The following is a 27270-nucleotide window of genomic DNA, read 5'->3' as shown; positions in this document are numbered from 1 at the left end:
ATGCCAGGCGGTCTGCTAGTATATGAATAAATGTTAAAATATTGCACACTTTAATTTTTGTGTTTGTTTAATTTTCTTTTGCAGTTGTTTTCTAACAGCTTTGCAGAGCATGCGGCCCAGATGGGCAAAATGGCGGCACATGTAATTGATAATCAGGAACAAGAATCACGGCAGAATTTCCGAGAGAAAAACATACAAATAACGAATACCATGCTAATTATCCTTGAGGTAAAACAAAAAAAAAACAACAATATATATTCTTTTTATCTGTCTCATAGTCTGGATGACTGTTTGGATGGGAAAGATGACATGGCAACCAGCTTTCTCCAGCCGTCCTGATTTTCTGCCTTCTTGAGACATGCTACTCAGCCCCGTACATTCTCAGATGTTGTCCTCCTACCATTTTATCTTTGTTTGCCTCTACCCTTCTTTCTCCCCACATGGTTCCTTCCAAAATTGTTTTTAAAAGATTTGAGTGTTCAACATAGCAAGACCATTTCATTTTCCTCCTTTTTTTTATTTAACAGTGTGGCACAATGATAAGAACCATTTTGGAGAGCTCTTGAACGTCTTCTATCAGTATTTCTTTGTCCTCAGAAAGCCAGTGCCGTTATAAACACGAAATGTCAGCACACATCAGTGATCCATATGCAATGGAGTTTAAGAGATTGTTTATAAATAGGGTGCCTGAAGTTACTGCTGAAAGATTGTAGACAGTAAATCCAATGAACCTATTATTCAAGATATGTTTAACTGAAAATACTGCCATATATACTGTCTTCTTTGTTTCTATCTCTTGCTCCTGAGAGGTATTAATGTACCTTTATCTATTTCTCAATCTCTCTCTCTCGTTTTCATTATCATGAAATTTAATTGGAAGTGAAAGGCTATTGGAAGTGGATGCATTCAAGTTCTTAAAATGCTCCTTCGAATTGAAAAAAATATGTTATACAACATATGTTATAAAAATATTCCCAGATAATTAATTCTCAGGAGAGAATTAATGACACCTAATGATGCCGAGTACTCTCTTTGAGTTCGCATCAAGCAAACCTAGCCGACAATATAACAACTAAAGAGGATATGTCTATCGTTTGATTGTGGTTCACATCTGGGGAGCTGATTGCCGCATTAAGAAGTTTTTTTTTTAATTTATAACATGTAATCAATTCTTAATAAAAAATTCTTAATATTGCAATATTTTAAGTTATAAATCTATCATATTTTTAACTAGAATATCTTGTCCTTCTCTTTTCCAGTTTTAAGAACTAGTCCTTTACTTTTCCATGTATAAGCTTAACCATATTACTTTTCATGGTCGCATTTTTCTATTGTAATATATATATATATATATAATGTGTATGTACAAAATGTATAAAAAAATTTCAATTTTGATCCATTTTTATATATATCTATATATATCCTGAACCTCCTTTGAGGAATCTCACCGATTCTAGTGAAATAAATGTTTGGATTTTTTCTTGACTTTTATTCTCACTCTGTATTACATTGATTTCTTCTAATCAAAATTTCCTACAGACATAATAAACTATATATATATATATGATGTAATAGAATAACCTAACATCCCTTCATAGATGAAATGAACTGTACCTTCTCACTTGACTGAGAGAGAAGGAAGAGAATAAGACAAGATGTCGAGTAACTCTTATGTCACCTGTATTCCCTTGTAAATAAACCCCTTTGTCTTTCACCCATAACCCTGTGTTTCTTGCTGTATTCTTATTTAAAGTAAGGATATAACAATATATATATATATATTAAAGACTGTAAATTATAATTTACAAGAATTTGTTGTTGAAAAAGAAATATTAAAAAATGTGTTCTTTTCATCAGAGAAAAAGTTTTAGCAAATCATTATTATAATGCAACTAAGTAATTGTTTTCTTTATATATATATATATTTTTTTTTTTTTTTTCAGATTATGAATTTACGATATCGGTTGGTTGATGCGGCATGGGAAACTGAAATTCTTAGTGAAGTAAGTTGCATTAAATTTGTTTTACCTAGCCAATCTATTTATCGATAGCTATGTCACATTTTGAAATGCTATTAGCTAAAACTTAAAGCATAAAAACAAGTACTTTGTGAAAGTCTTTTTTTTTGTTAACAACATTAAGTTAACTGCCAGTTATACATTTTTTTTTCTATAACTATCTTTAAGAATTCCAAAATGTTTACTTATGATGTGAACCCAAGGTTGGAACCACGGAAGGAAAACATAGAATATAGATTAGATGTAAAAAACAGGGAACATGTTTAGATCTAAGAAAAAAAGCTGGTGGTGTCGATTATGGTAAAGCACTAGTAGTACACGCTGCGTATTACTAGTGCTTCTGCTGATTCTACCGTATTACAATATTGCTCACTGAGAGTGTTAACTTATATAGTACTGGATCAGTCTATGATGCAGGTAAGTTTCGGTCTCACAACACCCACCTACCTTCCAAGAGTTTTTTTATTTTTTAAAAAAGGAAAATAAACATTAATACTTCTTCCTCTTGGGATTTACGTTGAGTGGTTGCATAAATTTCCTTTTCATTTCCAAATGTCACACTTCCAGAGAGACTTTGGGGGAGTGTCGAGATCAGAGTGATCGAATATTATGTCGATCGGCTTTCATTTCAGTATTTTATAGTGCTTCCTTTAATTCAATAAAACTACATTTTGTGGGTGTTTTTTGATTCCTGGTCAATATGGACCAGTTCTTTGTTTGACAGTACTTACTTTTCTAGGATTTTATAGCCAGGAAAGAAATATTTCTTTTGGAGCAAGAAGATTTTTTTAAACTTTGCTTGCTGTGGAATAGTTTATCGAGACAAACTTGACTTTTCTTGCAAACATTGTTTCTGCAGGTAAGCATCCTATAGGCATATTCAGATTGAGGGTTATCCTATAAACTTGCAGAAACTGTTGCAATGCTCTATCAGTATTCCTAGTGCCTTTTTTAAAGCCCTCACTAGAATGTCCGCAAACCTCTCAGCCTGACCATTAGACCGTGGTGATACTGAGAGATTGTAATGTGATCTACTTGATACGACTTGCAAAAGTCTCTGAACTCACTTGATGTGAATTGAGTGCTGTTATTTGTCACCACCATGCCAAAACACATGTGGTTGGTCTTTTACATTGTAGAATCTCAGGCGATTTTGAGTGGCTGTCCACAACAATGAAGTAGTGCATGTTGTCTAAAGACCTTGCAAAATCCACATGAATTGTCTGCTATGGGTAGTCTTTGTTTGCATGTTGTAGTTGAAGATTTTGCTGCAAGCACATCCTATGTATATCTTTTTTTTATATTTTATTTATTTATTTATTTGGATTACTTATCCACGGACATGCTGATGAGCTATAAATATGACGAAACATGTGGCCATAGATAACTATTTTATGTATTTGTAAGCTATATAAAAGGCAAAAGTGGCGCGCGCGTTTTTGTATGCCCAAGAAAGAATTGGGGGGGGGGGGCGTTCTCGACCACGTTACTATTTTTTAGAACTTTCCTTATACTCCCTAGATTATAATATCTACGATTTGCGAACGGACATCGTTTCTACATTTATTTTGATCGACTTTTATAAAATTCCCTCTGTTCCGTCCTTTTGCGTGTTTGTTCGTCTTTTTTCTTATAAATAAAGCAAAACTCATCGAAGCAAAGCCGTCAGTGGCATTTCTTGCCAGGACGTCTTGAAAGCAATTAGCTTTGATCCATATGGGAAAAACCCTTCATATCAAACAATTGTTATTCATTTTGAGAGCTCCCCCATGTTGGGGGGAGCTGGTTTTCCCCAACGTTGTGGGGAAGCAAAAACTGGCCTGCAGCCAACCTTCATTTCTGCGCGTGAGTGATTCTTAACTTATTCACTTCAAATCAACTTTTTGATTGACATTGAGAAATTTGAACGCTTTTTAATTCTTCTAGCGTCTTAGCGGTAAGATCTTAGCTTTTCTTTCACTTTCTTCTTTTCCGCCTTCACATCACAAGTTCGAGCCTGTCTGCCTGCCTACTAACACTCCTCCCCCTCAAACAAACACCCGGGCAACGCCGGGCAACCCCGCTAGTCCAAGTATATATATTATATATATATATAGAAATAAATACACATTGGTCTTTATTATAGAGTAGAGGATTAGGCGCTTTTATAACTAATAAAACATCTAATTTTACTTAATAAAAATCGTTTTTGTCTCGATTATTTCAGATTTATAAGAAGCAATCTCAGAAATTTAACTTTGGGGAACACCATTTGCATCTACGCTGCATCCCATTTGAATATGCTTCTTTCAAAAGCGTCAAAAACTTGAAAAAAATTGAGCCTAGCTTCATGATGACCGTCTTGGATGATGATTCCAGTCTTGACAGGTGAGTCTTTTAGATTTCAAGGGGAAAAAAAAAATTGAAATTAAAATTGTTTCCTGTATTTTATATTAATTGATGAAATTTGTGTTGGATTGTACGATTTTTACTTCACATAGATTTCAGTGTCTTTACATTGATTGTCCTGTCTGTTCAGTTAAAACAACGTAAGCCATGATAGAATTTATAAAAAAAAAAGACTGAGACTAGCAACATCGTGTCTGTTAGAAACAGTGTGCAGAAAACAAGAAAGGGTGGGGCAAATTAATTTACAAATGTTATGCTGTGGTCATTTGGCTATGATCACAGCGTAGTATCTGTACTATATTGTGGTGGGCAGTGCCGATGGTCAGAACAATTATTATGATTAATTGTTAAATTATTTAGGCTAAAAAGATATTCAGAAAACATGTTTTAAAAAAAAAAATGTTAGTTAAAATATTTCTGTCAAATTTTTTAACTGAAGAATTTTAATTCAAGGAAAAATGTTACGAATAGAGGAAAAGCATAAACAAAGCTAGTTTGGAATTTGGTTTAGTAAACAACGATGTGGCTTTCGTGACAAACAAGATTTGTCCACTCTGGCTGACATTAGAGACACATAAGCCAGGATAAATCAGAATTAGGGGTAGTCTGTAACGGGAAGTTGAAGAGACAAGTTGGTAATGAGCTAGCCACTGGGTTAGTTAGCGGATAGGTGTTGTCTTTGTGGTCCGATGGAAGCATCTACAGGTTAACTAAGGAAAATATAAGGAAGAAGATTAAGAGCTGCAAACTCCAAGACATGGAACATTTCGAAATAAAGATCTGGAAATGATAACTTGGCATCTTGGGTGTTTCATTTGGAAGAAAATGCTTTCATTTCAGATGCCGCCAGAGAAGAGGGAGTCAGTGAATAAGGTAGATGACCTGTCAGGTATCAAACAGACAAGGGTGTTATTCATCATTGTTAAAGACTGTCCGTTTATTGCCCGGTTTGTTATTGTCAGAAATATGTGAAAACATCACATACACATAGAAAGACTATTAAATATACATGTAATAGATCGACACGTACAGACACCTCATATACAAAGAAAAGTAACTGTCTTTTTGATTCTAACCACTAGACGATACATGAACATCGATTACAGGTACACGTGTACCTTATATACACGAGACATATATATAAACTTGACAATGCGACACAAATATGTTTCTGTAGTTTATCAAGAACCCTCAAATGGGATCAAGATTCACCAGCCCAAATATAACAATACATTATTTGATAGTAGATTTGTAAAGATAGGAAATATTTCTAAGTGAATTAATTTGACGTGCAGCTTCTTCGTTGAGTTTTTGTTTAATTCGACGTTTTTCAAATTATTTTGAATGTTTCTTTTATTACTTATCACTAGAAAATCATCGTCCAGGTTTTTTTTAGGTTTTTTTTTTGTGTGTGCTGCCCTCTCCACACACACAGACGCACATAGACACAACTGCACTTATGAAAAATAATTTTAAAAACTATTTGTCAAATATACCCAGTGAACCAAGTGCAAGAGAAATTAAAACAATTGCATTTAAAGGGACGGTTAGAATCTTTAAAATATCTCTCGGTTAAAATATAAGAAAGCAGGTGAATGTCTAGCATTCAGTAGATGCCCTGTATCCAGCTTGAATAAATTGATAAAAAAAAAATTTTTTTTAAATTTAAAAAAAAATTGAAAAAGAAATTGAAAAAAAAAATTGAAAAACAAAATTGATAAAAAAAATTGATAAAAAAAATTGAAAAAAAAAATTGAAAAACAAAATTGATAAAAAAAATTGATAAAAAAATTGAAAAACAAAAATTGATAAAAAAAATTGATAAAAAAATTGAAAAACAAAATTGCTAAAAAAAATTGATAAAAAAAATTGAAAAAAAAAATTGAAAAAAAAAATTGCTAAAAAAAATTGAAAAAAAAACACACAGAGGATGTTAGTAGGCATCACCCCACTCGCAACTTCATCTTGTATTAAAAATGCTCATTCATTCAAGTGGTATCCTGCCTGGTACAGGTGTTTGACGGCTATGGCTCTTCATCCATCTCATTGTAGCAGAGATGATGAGTCAGAATCCTGATCAAGCTTTGATTATTTTTTTTTTTCTGGATAATTCATGACTCTTAAATTATTGATTTAGGCTTCCTCGATATCTTAGCAAGTGAATTCTCTGGTTCTGCAAGAATTTTGAAGACATCAACAAAGATTCTATGTTTTCTTGTTATGTGTCGCTTTTCATTTTAAGCATATTTAAAATATACACAATATCTGTCAAACTTTGAGTTGTCTCCCCTTTGTCAAACAAATTTTTTTTTCTCACATGTATAAACCCACAACCAAAAAACAAAAACAACTCCAAGAATATGAAACCATCTACAGAGCCAGAAACATTTTTCCTTTCTTTTACAAGATAATGACCAACATGCCTGACGAAGGTCAAAGGCTAGTCCAACCGAAACGTTGCACAAATAACACTCAAGATGAGAACAATAGTCCGATCAAAACAAGTAAAATATACAAAATATCGATTTTGTTAACTTTTGTGCACTTGAACTGTTTATCTGATAACATTTCTTTCACTCTATTTCACGTTTAAGTGTTGCCTAAAAACAGTTTTTCTGAAAAAGGTCTTCCCCAAAAACACTTCCTAGGTCGGGTTATGCAGGGTGACCCCCAAAAAAACGTGATATCTCCATTATTTATTTACCGATTGCCCTTATTTTACAGGACATGGCAGAATCAACGACTATGAGTACACCAAGACCCCAGTGGGAGTTGAGACAAAGAATACACTGTTAAATTTAGTTCGGACAAAACACTAAGAAATGGGGCCTAATTAGAGTTGGGGCCCGTTTTTTGGGTCACCCTGTATTATCGTAAGTGGCTGTGAATAAGTGTGCAGGTTCACAGACATTGATGAAATGGCTTTCTCAGATCTCACTAATTTTGTCTTTGAATCATATAATATTACATCCATTTCTATCAATTTACAAATTGGAATGAGAGTATTTATACATACAGTTTTCCTGCTTTCCAGTTGACTACAGTATGGTTGTCTTCAAGTTTAACGTAAACAGGTTCTTGATGAGCCATCCCACTTAACAAATTTACCGAATTTCCATTACTAACGATTATTATATTGTCCAATTTCTACTGTACACTCTTTAACCCTTATCCTCGAGTGGCCTCTTGGCTTTGATAAGTGGTGAAGCCTATTAAAAAAAAAAAAAAATTATCAATCACGTGTGACGAACATATTTTGTCATCCATAAAAGGTGAGCTCCATGGAAGTTGAAAGTTAGCATTTTAGCACTAGATTATTGAGTGCTAGAGATCAGTATTGAATAAAAACGGTGTCATTGGAGAAAAGAATAACAGGTAACAAAGTTCCAATGGCCAGCACATTGTTTCTATCTTTCCCTCTTTTCTGATTCCTTCAGTCAGAGTGATACCTTTTTACAATTTCAAATGTAGTGAAATCCTTGTAGACTGAGGCCATTTTTATTTTTGTTCCAATCCAGTGCACTGATGCCGCCAGATTAGGTTGTCTGAGGAGATCGGCTTTGTGATCTAAAATGCATCAAACATTGATATTATTGATTTTTTTTTTCCTTTCTCTTTGCCAAACTCAATTATGTTTTGCAAAATCAAAAATACAAACAATTTTCCTCTACAAAACAACCAAACCAAACACCATGAATAAATAGTTGAAAATATAAAAACTTGAGGCATAAAAATTTTTTACTAAAATGATTGGATTCAACATAGGATAACTTTAAAATGATTGATATGCCATAAAACAAAACAACCAAACCAAACACCATGAATAAATAGTTGAAAATATAAAGAACTAGAAGCATCAAAAATTTTACCAAAATTATTGGATTCGGCATTAAATTATCTGAAAAAAACGTTTGATATGTCCTAACACAAAACAACCAAATCAAAAAACATGAATATTTGACAAACAACTTTGAAGCATAAAAACTTTTTCTTTTTTTTTCTTTTTTTTTTTAAATCTAGATTTAGAAATTAAATAATTCAGAAATAAATAAAAATAAAATAAAACAACCAAATCAAACCCAATCCGGTGTTCTTTTCGGGAAAACTACATTTTCTCGATTAAAAAAAAATGACCTTGTGTCTTACTTTGCCCTCGTAGGGAGGCAAATAAAATAAATAAAGTCAACATTAACCCATCTCATAAATACCATCAGTTTCGTTTTGTGATTATCGTGTGCCGCGTACACTGAATACTTTGATGCATTGCTAAGAATGTTGTGAATTATTTGCAAGATATGAATTATCCATTCTTTTGGAGATGAGGATTGCTAAGTTATATTTGCATTATTCAGACTGCTTGGATGTTATCTGCACAATGTTTTGGCCAGTGTAATCTTTGACCTTCTTCAGGTGCGACTTGTTGAACTGAGAAATCTTTTTGTTAAATTAAGTAATCTGTACAAAATTTCAAACAAAATGAGAGCAAGCTACCCCTCCTCATGAATTGAATAAAGAATTCTGTTTGAAATTTCATACAGATTCCCAAGTTTGACAAGATGCACCTAAAGAAGATCGGAGGTTACATCGACCGAAACATTGTGATTACTATCCTTGACAAGAATAATAGTCCATGATGATAATCTCTTTTCCAGATACACGCCCAAAAATATACAGCTGGCTATCCATGAATGCGACACGGTTCAACTTGGTCAGTTCAGTTTTAAATCAATAGAAACAATTGAGAAGGTAAGACGAGAATTTTTCCTTTAGTTTCTCTTCATCGTCGTTGTCGTTGTTGTCATTATTATTGTCGTTGTTGTTGTCGTTGTTGTCATTATTATTGTTGTTGTTGTTGTCTTCATCATCATTATTGTTGTTGTTGTTGTCTTCATTATTGTTGTCGTTGTTGTCGTTATCAAGAAAGTAAGACAATAATTTTTTCTTTAATTTCTCTTCATCATCGTCGTTGTTGTTGTCATTGTTGTCATCATTGTTGTCATCATTGTTGTTGTTGTCATTGAGAAGATAACTTTTTCTTTAGTTTCTCTTCATCATCGTTGTTGTTGTTGTCGTCATTGTTGTCATCATTGAGAAGATAACTTTTTCTTTAGTTTCTCTTCATCATCGTTGTTGTTGGTATCGTCATTGCTGTTGTTGCAATCATTGTTTTTGTTGTCATTCTTGTTTTTGTTGTCATTGTGTCTATTGTCATTATTGTCATCGTCGTTGTTGTCATTGTTTTGCTGTTTCCATCGTTGTTGTTGTTATCATTGTTGCTGTGTTGCTGTCATCGTTGTTGTTGTCGTTGCTGTTGGCATCAGTGTTGTCGTTGTTTTTGTTGTTTTCATCATTGTTGTCGTCAACATCATCGTCATCAACATTGTCATAACATTTAACCAGAGAAAAATAAGTTGTTAATTGTATATTTCTGTTGCAGTTCTTTACAAATATAAAAATCAAATACAACATAAGAATACGGCTGCCACCTTACATGTAACACACTTTATTGTCTTCAATCATTTTTTTTGTTTTATTGTATGACATTGCATTTTTGATTTCAATAAATATTTGATTAACAGTCAATAAATGTATCAGTCACATAGACACGAGAAACACACAAATGAAAAGTGGTCTAACAATTTATATATATTATATTATACTAGCATATATATACATTACCTTATACTAGCAAAGATACCTGTGCTTTGTGGGCACCCTTGCAGTAAGTGGATGTTATAAGAGCAATTATTTCTTAAGGTGTTTAAAAAATTTTAACTACCCCCTGAAGTGACTGAACTTTAAAACAAATAGGTTATATCAAAGTTGACACTTATATTGTTATACACAAAAATTGAAACAATTACAAAGTAATCTGATTTAAATTCACAAAGAAATTAGCTGGCGCCATGGTGACAGCCCTCGGGATGGTGGCAAACAATAACTTGGTGTACAAGGTGGGTTTATCAAGAGCCGCATCAAATATGACCTTAACCTTTGACCTTGACTTTGAAAAATGATGTGCATCATCCCTAGGTCAAAGAACGTCATCATATCAGGTTTGATTATGATCGGTCCAGTGCTGTGGGTTTTAGGAGAGTATATATACATAGGTTATGACCTTGACTTTTAACTTGGAAAATGGTGTGCACAATTCTTAGATGGGGGACCATCATCATGCCAGGCTTGGTCTTGATCGGTCCATTGATATGGGCTATAGGAGAGTTGTACACACAGACATACAAACACACGAATGCTACTACTTTATATATAGAGATTTATTTCCGTTAGTCTGTATGTTCCACTTTTTCTCAGAAATTACTGGGTCCAATCTGGCTTAGGTTTTGTATGAACCTTTGTTATGAGGTGCAGCGAACTAAATATTAGAGTATCCATTGAGTGCACAGCGATTATTAGTTAGGATTAGTATTTGTCCCACTTTTTCTCATAAACTACTTTGCCGATCTGGCTGAAATTTTGTATGGACTGTTGTTCTGATAAAGTGCAGCAAACTAAGTATTATGGTATCCATTCAATACACAATTGGAAATTAATTTGGATGAAAAGGAATTAGTATTTAATGTAAAAATAAACACAAATTAAATCATATTCATCCATCATTTTGGCATGAAACACTCATTCTAAATCAACTAGCTATAACTTTTTCCTGTTTTTAAGGGGCAAAACGTCTCATTTTATTAATATAGAGATAAATGCTATGAATGTTATTAATCCTCCAAACTTCAAATATAGTGATAGATTTTTGCTGTTCAACATGGCGACACCTATAATCAAATCATGTATGAAGTCACATTTAAAATTAAAACTAAACTTGGTTTGTTAAAAAATAAGACAATGACTGTAAGGATGATGAACTGTAACCTTGTGAATGTTACCGTTGATCATTTTCATAACCTACGTGCGCTGATTGCAGGCAATAGGGACTGCAGATGTATAACATAATCATGTTGACACACTGGTTCTTGCTAAATCACCGAAATTAAGTGATGTTGAGCCTGGTCAGTACAGGATGAGTGACCAATTTGAAGATACCAGACGGGCGACCATTTAGGCAATACCAGATTGATGACCAATTTAGGAATACCAAATGGGCGACCAATTTTGCAATACCAGATGGGTGACCAATTTGGGAATACCAGATGAGTGACCAATTTGGCAATACCAGATGGGTGACCAATTTGGCAATACCAGATGGGCGACCAATTTGGCAATACCAGATGGGCGACCAATTTGAGAATACCAGATGGGCGACCAATTTGGGAATACCAGATGGGCGACCAATTTGAGAATACCAGATGGGCGACCAATTTGGGAATACCAGATGGGCGACCAATTTGGGAATACCAGATGGGCGACCAATTTGGCAACAATAGATTGGTGACCAATTTGGCAATACCAGATGGGCGACCAATTTGAGAATACCAGATGGGCGACCAATTTGAGAATACCAGATGGGCGACCAATTTGAGAATACCAGATGGGCGACCAATTTGGGAATACCAGATGGGCGACCAATTTGAGAATACCAGATGGGCGACCAATTTGGGAATACCAGATGGGTGACCAATTTGACAATACCATATGGGCGACCAATTTGGGAATACCATATGGGCGACCAATTTGGGAATACCAGATGGGCGACCAATTTGGCAATACCAGATGGGCGACCAATTTGAGAATACCAGATGGGCGACCAATTTGGGAATACCAGATGGGTGACCAATTTGACAATACCATATGGGCGACCAATTTGGGAATACCATATGGGCGACCAATTTGGGAATACCAGATGGGCGACCAATTTGGCAACAATAGATTGGTGACCAATTTGGCAATACCAGATGGGTGACCAATTTGAGAATACCAGATGAGTGACCAATTTGGCAATACCATATGGGCGACCAATTTGGGAATACCAGATGAGTGACCAATTTGGCAATACCAGATGGGCGACCAATTTGGGAATACAATATGGAAGACCAATTTGAGAATACCAGATGGGCGACCAATTTGGCAATAACAGATAGCGACCAATTTTGAAATACTAGATGGGCGACCAATTTGGGAATACCAGATGTGCAACCAATTTGGCAATACCAGATGTGCAACCAATTTGGCAATACCAGATGGGTAACCAATTTGGGAATAACTATTATGAAAAGAATCAAAATTAGTAATTGTATTGGAATCAAGAAAAATATTGGAATCATTCCATGACTAGTATCTAATATTGTTAATCTTTCCTAGTTCCTCAACAGAGGGTATATCCAAAAATATGTCTCATTTCTTCAACGGATTAATGCTTCAACTAACTTTTTTGTGAATTTCATCTCTCAACTTTCTGTCTGTAACATCACTTCCTTGAATACATCAACTCAATTTTTAACTTTAATCTTAAATAATAAAGATTTTCTCTTTCTACTTAATAACATATCCCACATACCGTTGCGATAGAATTTAGTTAAATCTGGCTGTAAGAAATTCTGGATATTTCTTTGCTTTCTTGACATTATTTGTAGCTGCTCACATCGGATGGCGTTGAGAAAATGCGAGTGATTCTGAAATGTCAGCTGTGTCAGCGAAATGCATTGATGACGTGCGTACAACAAGTGTATTACTGCCATTTAAGCGTCGTCCAGGCAAAAACGCATCCAGCTTATAAGTAAGTAAACAAGCTGTACTCCCAAGAACAAATAGTAAATCTACAAGGGTCGTTCCAAATGTAATGCCTCCTATTTTTTAACTAAAATGTAAAAAACTACGAAAACAAAATTGGTATCATTAAAACGAGCGACCTTTTGTGCTCCAGAATTTATTTTTCCACATAGTCATTACCATTCTCAATACACTTTTGCCAGCGATTGGGTGGTGGCTGTGCATGGCCATCTGGAGCACGCTTTGTCACATCTGTGTCACCAGTGTGAAATTGACGAACCCATCTTCTAACTGTGATAACATCAGCTGTATCGGCTTTGTAAACAGGCACCGGTGAATTATGATTAATTTTTTTCTGCATAAAGGAATTCAATGACACATCTCTGCTTCTGAAGCATGTCCATGGCAGGGGTTGCTTTCTTGGAGTCACACTGTTAATATCTACAACAAAGAGATGAAAATTTTAGGTCATGAATGCATAAATTCACTCATTATGACAATGCAATTTGCCACACTCTCGATCCATTTATATAGAATAAAAAATAGGAGGCATTACTTTTGGAACATTCCTCATATATATATATATATATATATATATATATATATATAGTCTGTTTATTATACAAACTTATTGGTAACATATGTGCATACATGTTTCAGTAGATTCCTAATTCAAGGAGACCACCTCAAGACTATATACCAGCTCTGCTCTCCATTGAGCACTCTTTAATAATCACATAGGTTTCATTGGATTTACATCTAGGAAACCAATCTATACAAGCATTATATATATATATATATATATATATATATATATATATATATATATATATATATATATATATATATAAAACTCTGTTAATCTTGTATATTTTTTGTTTTTTATATATATTATTTTTTTGTTTTTTGTGGAGATGGGGCATCCTGCCAGAAACCATTTTCAAATATGCTAACTGAGAGATCTTTTTAAAATTCTGACTGTCCCTTTAAGCCCAATTGTTTCATTCTCTCTTGCACTTGGTTCACCGGGTATGTCTGCTGGGTAGTTTTTGCAATTTTTTTTTAATGAGACCAGTTGCTCCTATAATTACTGGAATGATAGAAATCTTCCTAAGATTCCAATTTCTTTCATGTTGGATCTTTATATTTTGTTATCTTTTCCCTCTCAATTCTGTTTAAGCTAGCATCATTAGAGACACCGAATTCAACTAGACTAGACTTCTTTCTCCATATCACGATGTCAGGTTTAACAGCTCCGTCTTCTAGCTATAGGATGGGGCATCCTACCAAATGCCAGACATTCACTCGCTATCTCAGACATTCCAACCAAGAAATCTTTTTAAAATTCTAAGTGCAATTGTTTGTATCTCTTTTGCACTTGGTTCACGGAATATATTCAGCAGGTAGTTTTTGAGATTCTTTTTAATGAGTCCACTTTTAATGTCGTATGTAAGACTTTGGTATTTTGTTATCTTTTCTTCTTCAGCCCTTTTAACCCAGAATCGTTGGGGACATTAACTTCTACTAGGGTTGCTCCTCTTCTCCTTTTTGTCCTATATTACTACATCATGTTTAATAGCTCCGTTTTTTTAATTACGTAGTAGTAGGAATTGCATAGTCACAGTGGATGGTGTATGACTTATTTCCAACTGTTTTTTTCTGGTAAACATGTTTCCACAACTTGCTGGTACATTCAGTATTCAAGTTTTTACAGAGGGTTATTCGAAAAGTAAGGCCTCCTATTTTTTAAACTCAGATGTGTGTGTGTGTGTGTGTGTGTGTGTGTGTGTGTGTGTGTAGAGAAAGAGAGAGAATTAAAAAAGTTATGTGTTCATCAATGTTTTGTCTTTATTTTGAGACTTCCTCTAGAAGCCATATCTATATTATTATTCTTACATTTATTTATTTATTATTATTATTGTTGTTATTATTATTATTAATGTTGTTATTATTATTATTATTGTTATTATTATTGTTGTTATATTCATTTGAAGTTATTAGGTGTGTTTGTTGTTTTGCATTTTTAGAGATAAGACCATTTCAGAATTAGAGACAAGAAGTCACAGGTTCAAAAGAAAATCGAAGGCTTCGGATTCGCCATCAAACTTTCCGAGAAGAAAAGATTCCAATGAAGATGAATTGTCTTCCAAAATTTTCCCAGAAACGTTTATTTCCCTCCAATTGGAAAAGGCAAGTTTTTTATTTGTTTCTCTTTTTCTTTTCTTTTTTTTCTTTTTTTTTTTCACATATTATCGGACATTTTTTTTATTTATTTATGAATCGTTACTTATGAAAGCCAAAAGTCACTCGAATAATGCAATAGATTTATTGTTAAATTATCATCTTTTTTTTTTTTACTGTTTTTTTCACCCCAAACAAGACACAGTGCCACTACGTGGCTACCATTTGGGACCAGATTTGCAGGGATACTATATAGATAGTTGAAACGAGATATCTGTTCATATTACATTTCAGCTTTTGAATATCGGTACAGTCATGGTCCAAGGAGGGAATTCCAAAGTCTAGCAGTTCGAGGGAATAAGCTATTTGTATAGATGGCTTTACAGCACCTAGGGATTTTTCTGCCTGTCTGGTTTGTCGAGGGTATTTACAGCAAGAGTTACTTGTGCTTTGAGTTCGTCAGAGCACTTACCATTAAAGTACTTGTAAAACAGGCACAAGGATGCCACATTTCAGTGATGGGACATTGATTGGAGTTTGGCCAACAGTGTGGGATGTATTAGGTTGGCAACTCTTTTTTTTAACCCTATCTAGGAGCAAGAGACTAATGGCAGATGCACCAGCCCAGATGTTACAACGATATTCTATGCATGGGTGAATAGTGCCTTTTTGAGTTACTTTCTAGCATGGTAGAGAGAGCCCACCTTCCTAGCAGCAGCCTTAGCAATTTTCTCAATGTATTTATTCCAATTCATGTTGTTTTTGAATGTTAAGCCTAGTAGGTTGAGGGAAGTTCTTTTAGCCATGGCAATTGGTGGTTGAGAAATTTGCTTGTAATTATTAAAGGAAATAAGCTTAGTCTTGGCAGCATTGAATTAGTTTCGAGCCCCATTTCACTACAGACTGGAGGTTTTCCTCAAGAGTTTTAACCATTTCCTTAAATATATATTCATTCGTTTTCTCCTCAACTCTGTTATAAAGTGTAGTGTCATCAGCAAATATGCCCATCTCGGAGACAATTTTATCAGGAAAGTCGTTTATGAATATCAGGAATAATAATAATAATGATCCAAGGATTGACCCCTGTGGCACACCTACATTTTTATCATTGTTTTAAGGACATGGATTTTTCTCTTATCGAGGAAGGATTTAATTATGTTAAGCATTCGTCCAGTATGATGAATATTGTAAGAGGATTGAAAATGATGAATGGAATGAAAAAATATAAGTTTATGACAAGTATTTGTTGACATTGAATTTGAAGATAATCCTGTTGTAAACCGCAGGGAAGTAGATCCGTGGTAATATGTTTCACAAATGGAAAGTTGTTTGAAAGAAACTCTGCTCATGGAAATTCTGTTTGATACCAGGCATATGGAAAAAGAATGGAATTTTTTTTTTTTTCAGTGTCCGTATTTCAGTATATCTGTGCCTAAATCAAAACGCAGATTCCATGAACAAAGCTTCTTTCTTAGAACTGCATACCTGTGGAACTCTGTTCCATCTGTCTGCTTCCCACCGGACTACAACTTGGATGTCTTCAAGTCCAATGTTAACAAATTCCTAATGAACCGCCCCCTTAAGTAAACACTTTATCAAATCTCCACACTAACGTAATGTACTTGCAATAACCCTTATCCCTGAGTGGCTTCCGGGCCTTAATAAGTGGTGATCACTGTGTAAAAAAAAAAAAAAAAAAAAAAGATGAGTTCTTGCTGTGAATGTTTTGGTCCAATTTTACCTTTCACAGAGTTCTGCACATGTCTTTTTCCAGTCCATTTTGTTCACAGGCACACGTTTTGCTTTATCCCATGTGATTCCTAGTTGCATTATAAGTCTTTGTAAGGTTGAAAGTTTCATGCAGACAATCTTATTTCAACAAATATGCAAACAGAATTAACAAAACAGGTGCCTGAAACTTTACATGAAAATCTTTAATGTTGAGAGAAGAAATCTCTCTCAACTTGCATCAGACATAAAATAGCAGAAACAACATTTTACAGTAGAACCCTGGGATACGGTGGTCCTAGGACACATTTTCTTTTTCAAGTTATGATGTGGAATGCAATGTTTTTCTGGACCCTGGTTATGGTATTTGCCGCGCCTTATTTATAATGTTATTTGATAATATACATGTGCATCATATACTGTACTGTATATTGTTACTAATTTTTAATGCCGTACCGCAGGGTTCTACTGCACTCACAATCTAAACATAAGACGAGAAAAGCTCTTTCTCTATATCTTTTGCATCAACAACCTTGCATCAAACACAATACTAATTCCGAATGGTAAATTATTTTTCTTTTCATTGAACTTAAAGAAACAACTCATTAAAATAACTCAATTTGCTGCAAGGAATGTTTTCACGTCATTGATCATGCAAAACACATTTGCATAACTCATGTCTTCCTATTTCAGTTGTTTAAAATAGAGACACTATTAATTGTTGTCACCTCGATCACTGTTCAAATCATCTAATTTTCCTTGTTATACTAAAAACCTTCTACACAATATGCGACTCTATATTTATTCTCCACAACTGAAATATTTGAACCTTACCTTTGCAATTATGTTCATTCTCTATAACATTTGAGCATTGACGTCACATACATGTTTCTTCTCTAAAGCTGAAACATTTGAGCCTTACTTTCAACATTATGCTCATACTCTATATTTGACACATTTTATCCTTGACTTTACATATCTGTTTCTTCTCTTCAGCTAAAACATTTGAGCTTTTTCCTTTTGCAATTACGTTTATTCTCTACAACTATAACAGATGAACCTTCCCTTTTTAATTATTATTCTCACAATTGAAACATTTGAGCCTTGACTTCATATATATTTTAATTCTAAACAACTGAAACACTGAGCCTTGCCTTTGATTGTTTGTTCATTCTTTCCAATTTAAAAATTTGCAACTTGATATCAAATTTATGTTCATTCTCTACAACTGAAACATTTGAGCCTTGTTTTTGAAATTCTGTTGATCCTCTACAATTGAAATGATTTAACCTTGCCTTCATAATTATCTTCATTCTCCATAACTCAAATATTTGAGCCTTGTTTTTGCAGTTTTGTTGATTCTCAATAACTGAAATAGTTGAGCCTTGCCTTTGCAATTATTTTCGTTCTCTACAACTGAAACATTTAATCATTGACTTTACAATTATTTTCATTCTTTACAATTTGAACATTTGAGACTTTCTGACATTCTTGCTCAATGTTTCCCATTGTAATCTTGTCTGTATAGCCGTGTTCAATATTTGCTTCTTCTTTTCATACCTTTGATGCAACACTTGTTTACATTCTTTAGTGCATTAGATTCCATGAGATCTTTTAAACTGCAGTAGTTGATCAAAAGAAAGTTGACAAATAGTTTGGTATATTTTGAACCCTTATCCATAGCAGTTTTTGATCGTCTTATTTTCATTCTCAAGCTGTTGAGCATCCTCCCTTAGACTTACTGTGATTTGTCTCAAGAAGTAGTCTCAGGAGGAGGGATTCTCACGTCAATAAAAAAAAAAAAAAGGTCATTCTTGTGTTGCCCTAACTCTAAGCCTAACTCTCTGCTTCACATTTGCAGTCTAGTCTCTTCTAGAGATATTGTTAGGAACTGAAGAAGCTCAGAATTTACATCGGCTAAAATGTATGAATAGCATCTAAAGGTTGCTGTAAAAATAGTGGGATCCTTCTACCGCCCCAGTAGATATCTCACTCCTGATGCTATTCTCTACCTATATAAAAGCCAGGTATGGCCCACGATGGAGTACTGCTGCCACATCTGGGCAAGAGCTGCTAGAATAGCTTATCCTGCCTTGACAGAGTTCAAAATAGACTTCGTAGCTTAGTGGGGGATACTCTTTTCTCTTCCTTGCAACCTCTTTCTCACAGAAGAGATGTTGCGAGCCTGTCTCTGTTTTATCATTATTTTCATGTCAAGTGCTCATCTGAGCTTAAATCTATGGTCCCCCCTTGCCAAACTTTCACGAAAAACACTTGTCTAACTAAAACCACTATCAATAATTTCCCACACTCTTTATCTGTGCCTAAACCTAAATGTAGATTCCATGAACAGGTTTTTTTCTTAGAACAGCACGCCTGTGGAACTCTCTTCCGCTTTCCAGCTGACTACAATTTGATTGTCTTCAAGTCCAACATAAACAAGTTCTTGATGAACTGTCCCTCTAAGTAATCCAATTGACAAAATTCCCACTACTTATGTTTACTACGCTATAATCACATTGACTAATGTATACCCATTAACCTTTATCCTCGAGTGGCCTCTGGACCTTGATAAGTGGTGGTTCTGTGTAAAAAAAGATGAGAACAATAGTCTAAATAATTGTCATTTTAAGTTGCTGATGAATCTCTTCTTTTCCGCAGAATCCCGTGCGAGATATAATGCTGAACAAATATCTGGCAGAATTACAAAAATCCGGAAAAATGAGTGCTCGTGAGACCGAGGTATACAAACGGTATGGTCCTTTTTAAAAATAATATTTTATGAATTATTCGTTTGTTTGTTTCTTTTGATTGACTTTTTTTCAATAGCTTTTTTCTGGCAAATATAATGAATGTGAACTTACTCTTTGTATTGTGGAATCGGATAACTTCGGAAAATATCGACTGTATACATACCACGTTCCAATTGCAAACCAAAATAAGGAAAGTGAGTGCCACATCTGCCTGGTGCACTCTATCCAGCCTTGATAGAGTTCAAAACCAGCTTCAAAACCTTTTCTCTTCCCTGCAACCTCTTTCTCACAGAAAAGATGTTGTTGTATGCCTCTCTTTGTTCCATCATTATTTTCATGACAAGTGCTCGATTAAGTTCCAGTCTATGGTCCCCCCTTGCCAAACTTTCACAAAAACACTCAACTATATACAATTTTCTCCAACTCTCTATCTGTGCCCAAATCTAAACGCAGATTCCATGAACAAAGCTTTCTCAGAACTGCCTGCCTGTGGAACAGTTCCGCTAGCCTGCTTCCCAGTTGAATACAACATAGTAGTCTTCAAATCCAATGTAAACAAATTCTTGTTGAACAGTCCCCATAAGTAATCAAATTCTACCCAATTTACATCAATCTACAATTTGGCATTGTTTTTCCCCTTCATTTTGTTATCAGGTGCATTTGTCTATTTGTACCTCCATGATTTTGTGTTGTCTCCACTTTGTGTCTCTGCCATCTAGTTTTTTTTATACTAAGCACCAATATGCAAGGTGAGTATTTCTTGTGTTTTTGATTGGGTGAAAGAAGCTGCTGATTTGAATTTTTGGTCAATGAAAAATTGATACATAAGAACAACATTCACTGTGCTGCTACTTCAAACATTCTTCTTATTGTTATATATTTAAGATTTATTTTGTGAGATTTTATCTTTATCGATGTAAATATGAACCAGGTGACTACCTGAAATTAAAAAATCACTTCCATCTCTGATAGGAGAAATGAAAGATACAATTAAATAACTTCCAGAACTTATCAAATACACTTGTGATGTTAGGCTGTATAAGGGTGTTAGCTTAGGTCAATTAAATAATGAGTATTCTATAAACCAGCAAACATATGCTCACCCCCTTTCCAGTTGCATTATTATATAATTATTAAACGACTCATCATCAGCCACCCTGCTGTTTTTTTTAATAGCATCGGCGACCACAGCTCTCCAAATTATAAAGCCATGGTAATTTTGGGAAGACTAGTAAAAGTGGTAGTTTCTCATTGCTTTCCATCTTAATTCGGGGAGTGCATCTTCCCCAGTAAGTTAAACACGCCCCCAGATACCAACATGGAAATTTCTATGACTCGGCGCGGACTACATACAATGTATGTTTAAAGCATAATAAAATTGCTTTTGCATATTAAAATGATTTCCAACGCTATTGATAATATTTACCTTTATAACCATTTAGTTTTGATTATCGCTTTTGAAACGTGACATAAATCATAAATCTATAAAGCTATACTTATTTTGTTAAGGTAATGTTTTAAGCTCTATTTATAAGAAAGTTCAAATAGATCCGTTTTTAGAACCTCAAGAGCTGAAGTTTTCAGTTTCTGATCATGGCGTCTGCTTTATTTCTTAGGAATTTATCATTTACCATTAATGCAATTTTTTCTATATCTAAATGTAGTTAAGATCTTTGATATTTCAAAATGAAACAAATTCTGCGATGTGTTTATTATGTTTTAAAAAAAACTGTGACTGAAGGACATGTTAAGACACTTGTAGTCTGTCTAAACTGTACGAACGAACTGACTAAACCAAGATGGCCGACTCCTATTTATATCACCACAAGTAAGGGAGGTAACCATGTAACTGAAGCAAGGGAGGTAACCAATGTCTACATTAACATTGCTGCTGTCCTCAAGTGAATAATTTATTTCTGATTTAACAAGTCCCTTAGAAGCTCAGACGAAGCTCCTGCCTTGGTCAAACAATCAGAGACCTGATCACAACCCTTGATCCATTCTATCTGTATCTCTCCTCTACTCTTCATTTCCTTCAGCCTTGCTACATCTATTCTCAATCGTCGATCGCTTACCAGATTGTTGGAATTCAATGTCTCCACAAGTGATGCATTATCTGTCTTGCAGAGAACGTCTGGCAATTTAGATAACTGAAATACCTCTTGTATCATAACTGCAGTCAAAACACCAGCATCAGCTCCCTCATTCAGAGCAAGAGTCTCTGAGGCCAATGGGCTTTTTGTCACTCTGTCCAATTTCTTTGACGCCCAACACATGGGGGCCATTTTGTCAGTACTTCCTCCAATAAAGACAACAAAACCACCCTGTGAAGATCCATCTTCCAGACTGGCATAAGAGGCATCAGTATAACACAAAATGTGTAAATCTGAGGGCTTTCCCAATTTTGGAAATGTTATAGAACCCTTCTTGGATTTCAATTTTGATAAGGCTTTATTCGCCTCAAATAAGGCTTTTACTTTGGGATGCTTTCCAGTGTTGCTCATTTTACACACATCAAAAGCTATATCAGGGCGTGTTTGAGTTGAAACCCACATCATCTGACCTGCAAGTCTCTTCAACTCATGCTTTTCTTCTTCATTCAGTTCATCATTTTTCCTCAGTATCCTCCCTTTGCTTATTTCTATTGGAGATATGGAAGACAACATATAGATCTTGTTCTACAGTGATCCCATTTTCCTGTTGATTAACATTCAGTCCAACATATTTGAATGTTCCACTTTCATGAGATCCCACCTTAAATTTTTCTTTCAATGTTGCAATCACATCCCTTTCAAACTCTGTGTTTCCACAGAAAACAAAATCATCCACGTGCATAGCAAGAATTCCAGTCAAATTTCCTTTAATATCATGCCACAAAAACAATGCATTATCATAAGCACTTGCTACTCCTTTTAATTCAATCAAAGCCTGAGTAACTCTCTTGTACCATGCCCGTGGAGCATCATTCAATCCATAGATGCATCTTTTTAATTTCCACACTTGAGATTTAGGACAAACATCAGATGGTGGCCTCAGGTACACATCTCTCTCTAAAATACCACCTTGCAAAAAGGCTGAGGTAAAATCTATGGTCTGCAGCATCTAATTCTTTATTGATGCGGTTAGCATGACCATTCGCATAGCTTCACGGCTACATGTTGGGGAGTCCGTTTTCAGATTACTATTTTCTTCATAGCCTCGTGCTACAAGGCGAGCTTTCATTGTTTTCTGATTATCCTTGAATTTTTCAGTAATCACCCATCTTGTGGATATTGTTTTTTGACCTGTGTATGGCACACATTCAAATACTTCATAGGTGTTCATGTTTTTTATTTCTTTATGCTTGGCATCCATTACAGCTTTCGACTGCTCTTGTTCAGCGGTGAGCAGGACTACATTTTCCTGTTCAGTATATTGGGGCACTTCTCTCCAATGATCAATATGATTCCAGTTGATACAAACTTGATCCTCGTTTTCATCCTCAGGTTCTATATTGATCCAATGACTATATTTGCCAGTTGATTTAGGCTGTACTGACATAACCTTTCCTTTCTTCCACTCCCCACTTCCATTTATTTTATAAGTCATGGTCTTATTTCGGCCAGGTTTTTCAGTCTTATCTCTTAAACTGGTAGAACTATCAACAACTTCTTCTCTGTCTATATCTTCACTTTCTACCACTTGATTCTGCAACTCCTCCTCCTCAACTGTAAGGTATTCATTCTTCCCTTCTGTAGTGTTTCCCAGCATTTCAGCTTTTTTTGTTCTTTTTTCGTTGTTTTTATTCACTTTCATCAATTGGCACGGATGCATCCTATAAAATGCTCCGCCATGTCTGATTAAGACAAACTGGCCTTCTCTGCCTAACACTTTTGCTGGACCACGCCATCCTTTAAAACCCTGCCTCGGATAATAGATTTGGTCTCCGGTAGCATAATCTTCATCAGCATAAGTTCTGACATTAGACCTGAGAGCTCTCCTAATTCTCTCACTGGACTCAGCTTCCAAAAAGTTTCTCCTTGCACTATGGAGAGCATTTAAATTTTTTCTCACCATATCACTTGTAGTAGAGGACTCCATAGCAGGTAACTGGTCTGTCAGAATTGAGGGTGTATTTACATTGAAACCGAATACAAGTTCATTTGGACTGTGTCCAGAGTAATTAAGGAGGGCATTTTTTGCACAAATAGCCCATGCCAAGGCAATTTCAGGTTCACACTTCTCATCGTCAATTGTTTTTTTCATTGCCTCAGCAACTATCAAATTATGACGTTCTACAGTACCGTTGCTGAATGGACTTTCTGCGGCAGTAGTACAGGTCTCTATGTTGAGTTTTTCATTCATCTGTCTATAGTGTTCGTTGTTGAATTCACCCCCATTATCACTCAGAAAACGAACAGGAGATCCGAAATAGGTAATCCACATCATAAAGATGTTTTTGATGATCTCCTCCTTCTTCTTTGTTTTGATCAATGTTGCCGCTGAATACCTGGTAGCGGCATCAATGAGATGTAGTATCCACACCTCATTGTGGATGAACTCTTTCAAATCCATGCAAACTGTGTGATTAAATCTATTGCCAAGAGGCAATCCCACAACCGGTCGCAGTGGAGCTTTTTTAAATCTAAGGCAAATTTGACAGTTTTCACAAACCTCCTCAATCGCCTTTATAAATTCCTTGTCATTGAATTTGCCACTTTTTTTAACCAAGGAAACAAGTTTTTCCTTCGAGGCATGAGCAAACTGTCGATGAAGTTTTTCTGCTTTTTTTTTTTTTCTGTGAAAGAACACTGACCAAAATTCTGAACATGTAATACAATGTTCTTAGTACCACTATGATCCAACAACTTATTTGTTAACGGGAGACAATAGTGCCCTGAAGTTGTGGTCTTTAGTTCAATACATTTATCAAAAATCCAGCACATATCTTTCCGGAAATCTAGCACTATTCCTGCTGTCTTCATTGATTTGTGACAATAGAAGAGGCAAGTCGTTTTTCACAATATCTGCTTCGATATAAACTCTTATACCTCCGAGTGTAACCGGAAATTTAGCAACTTTAATTGCTGTGACAGCCACTCCATCACCAAAACAAAAACTCCGGTCTGAGTTCGTATACTTCACTAGTTGCAGGTCACTTTCATTTAAAGTATCTAAATAAACATCAAGCCACACTTCGCCAGCCAGTGTGCGAGTACAAGCAGAATCCAAGACTGCCATTCCAAATGTTTCCTTTACAAGATTTGAAATTTTTTCATTTGTACTGTTCAAATAAATATTTTCTTGAATGAACAACGTAATGTGTATTTGTTCTGTTGCTTCCGTAAACCTGGGCGTATTTCTAGGACACTCTCTAATTAGATGGTTCGGAGACTGACATTTGTAACACAACAACACGTTTCCACTTCGGTCACATGGATTAGATTGTCCTCGACGAAAACGCCTTTTGTTGTTACCCGGTTTAGAATAATTATAGTTGACGATTTCGGGCTCTGATTTCACTGCCGGTCCATTTTCATCACGATAAATGTCACCAAATACTTTCTTTATCGATTCCTTCATGTTTTGATACGTCAAAACAGAACACGTTGTCCGCGCTAATTTTTCGTTCTCTTCCGATATGTTAACCGCGTTCAAAACAAGAAAAGCTTGCACTCCTTCCGGTAGAATAATGTGGAATTTTTTTAATCTTTGGTACAAAAACTCATAACGAACAAGAAAGTCATTTATACTGGTACCTGACGATCTTTTATAAGTGTAAAATTCCTTAAAAGTCATGTAAGCGCGCGTGTGTTCATCCTTTAAATATATGTCATCCAGTTTCTTTATTAAGATCTTCAAGCCATCTCGTCCGCCGATGTCACTTGTTGGCAATTCACGGACACATTCTCTAATATTTGGTGGTAGCGTCAAAAACACTGCTGGCCCTTTTTTTTCCTCAGAAAGATCCGTGAACAACGACCACATTTCAACGTCTTGTTTCCAGTTCTCGTAAACATCCTCCCCCTCCAACAATGGAGGTTGTTTGTTCGAAGTTGCCATATCCGATATCCGATCTGTCTAGTGCTACAGACAAGCTGTACAAAAAAAAAAAATTTTTTTTTTTTTTTTTTTTTTTTTTTTTTTTGTCGCACACAGAGGGATATCTCTGCTACCATTTGTTAAGACACTTGTAGTCTGTCTAAACTGTACGAACGAACTGACTAAACCAAGATGGCCGACTCCTATTTATATCACCACAAGCAAGGGAGGTAACCATGTAACTGAAGCAAGGGAGGTAACCAATGTCTACATTAACAGGACAGACTGACAAAATCTTTATTTATATATGATATAAATTGTATAACACAAAATGATTGATAGTATTGATTTGGTGTAAAACCAAAAATAGCAATCAAATTATCTTATGTAACAAAGGTCATTCCAAAAGTAATGCATTCTATTTTTTAACTAAAAATAAAAAAATGTTGAAGAGATACATAGACGAGAGTGTTACCATTAAAACGGGCGATCTTTTATTCTCCAGAATGTATTTTTCTATACAATCACCGCCATTCTGAATGCACATTTGCCAGCCTCTTTTAATGCCTCGGTCGTAAAAGTCCACAGCGTCTCTGTCGCCACTCTGAAATCGATGAACCCATCTCCTAATTGTGCTGACATCAATTGCTTCGGCTTCATAAACATTCAACAGGTGCTGGTGAATGTTGATAAGTTCAATTTTTCTGCATAAAGAAACTCAATGACATATCTCTGCTTCTGACACACATCCATGACAAGAGTTGCTTTCTTAATCTCATACCGTCAATATCTGCAACAAGGAGGTGGAAATTTCAGATCATGAATGTATTAGTTCGGTGATAACTAGCATTTCAGCCTGGCGTTGCCCGGGTGTTTGGAGGTGTATATTGAGCAAAAAAAAAAAAAAAAAAAGGGTCAATTTTTTTAACTTTGACCCCTATTATGACTCCTTAACATTTATTGTTTTGGGCTCAAATCAAGTTATTAAGTTAGATCCACATCCAAGGACCCTATATCTAAAATTTCAAGTGTTTAGACCCAAAGTTGTTGGAGTTTGGTTGAGTTCTCAAAGGACAAATCATTGAACTTTGACCCCTTAACAGACAAATTTCTGGCCAAAAATGGATTACAAAGATTTTCCCAAATCTCAGTACCCTGTATATCAAATTTCGAGTCTGTAGACTTAAAATTGATAGAGTTATTGTGTAGGAAAATGTGTGTGTACACACACACACACGTTCACTTTTATAGATATAGTAGATAACAATGCAATTTGCAATCCCCTCTAATCTATTCAGGCAGAATAAAAAATAGGAGGCATTACTTTTGGAACATCCCCTCATATCTTTCTTTAGTTAACGTACTCCATAATCAAAGGATTCCTAGATCAAGCACGTCAAACTCAAGAATTACATGCATTCATTTGTTTCCTTATGAAGGCTTCACATACTACTAAAGTCATTTAATAAAAATTATTATGCAGTTATTTTTGTTATTTAAACTTACAA

General features: G+C 35.0%; 1 protein-coding gene across 1 annotated transcript in view; it reads left to right on the top strand.

Annotated features, from left to right (window-relative positions):
• Positions 1–27270, top strand: part of LOC145297800 (uncharacterized) — a 339551-nt gene that overhangs the window by 176715 nt on the left and 135566 nt on the right. The window contains exons 24-30 of the mRNA XM_080144088.1: positions 85–228; positions 1944–2003; positions 4225–4385; positions 9059–9152; positions 12944–13086; positions 15107–15269; positions 19650–19741. Coding sequence (XP_080000214.1) covers positions 85–228; positions 1944–2003; positions 4225–4385; positions 9059–9152; positions 12944–13086; positions 15107–15269; positions 19650–19741 — 857 coding nt within the window. The remainder of the gene's footprint in view (positions 1–84; positions 229–1943; positions 2004–4224; positions 4386–9058; positions 9153–12943; positions 13087–15106; positions 15270–19649; positions 19742–27270) is intronic.

Source organism: Euprymna scolopes, chromosome 18 (assembly GCF_053919585.1).
Source record: "Euprymna scolopes isolate OS-2025 chromosome 18, ASM5391958v1, whole genome shotgun sequence".
Classification (NCBI taxonomy): Eukaryota; Metazoa; Mollusca; class Cephalopoda; order Sepiida; family Sepiolidae; genus Euprymna; species Euprymna scolopes.
The sequence above is the reverse complement of the archived record's forward strand: the minus strand, read 5'-3'. Positions and strand labels throughout refer to the sequence as shown.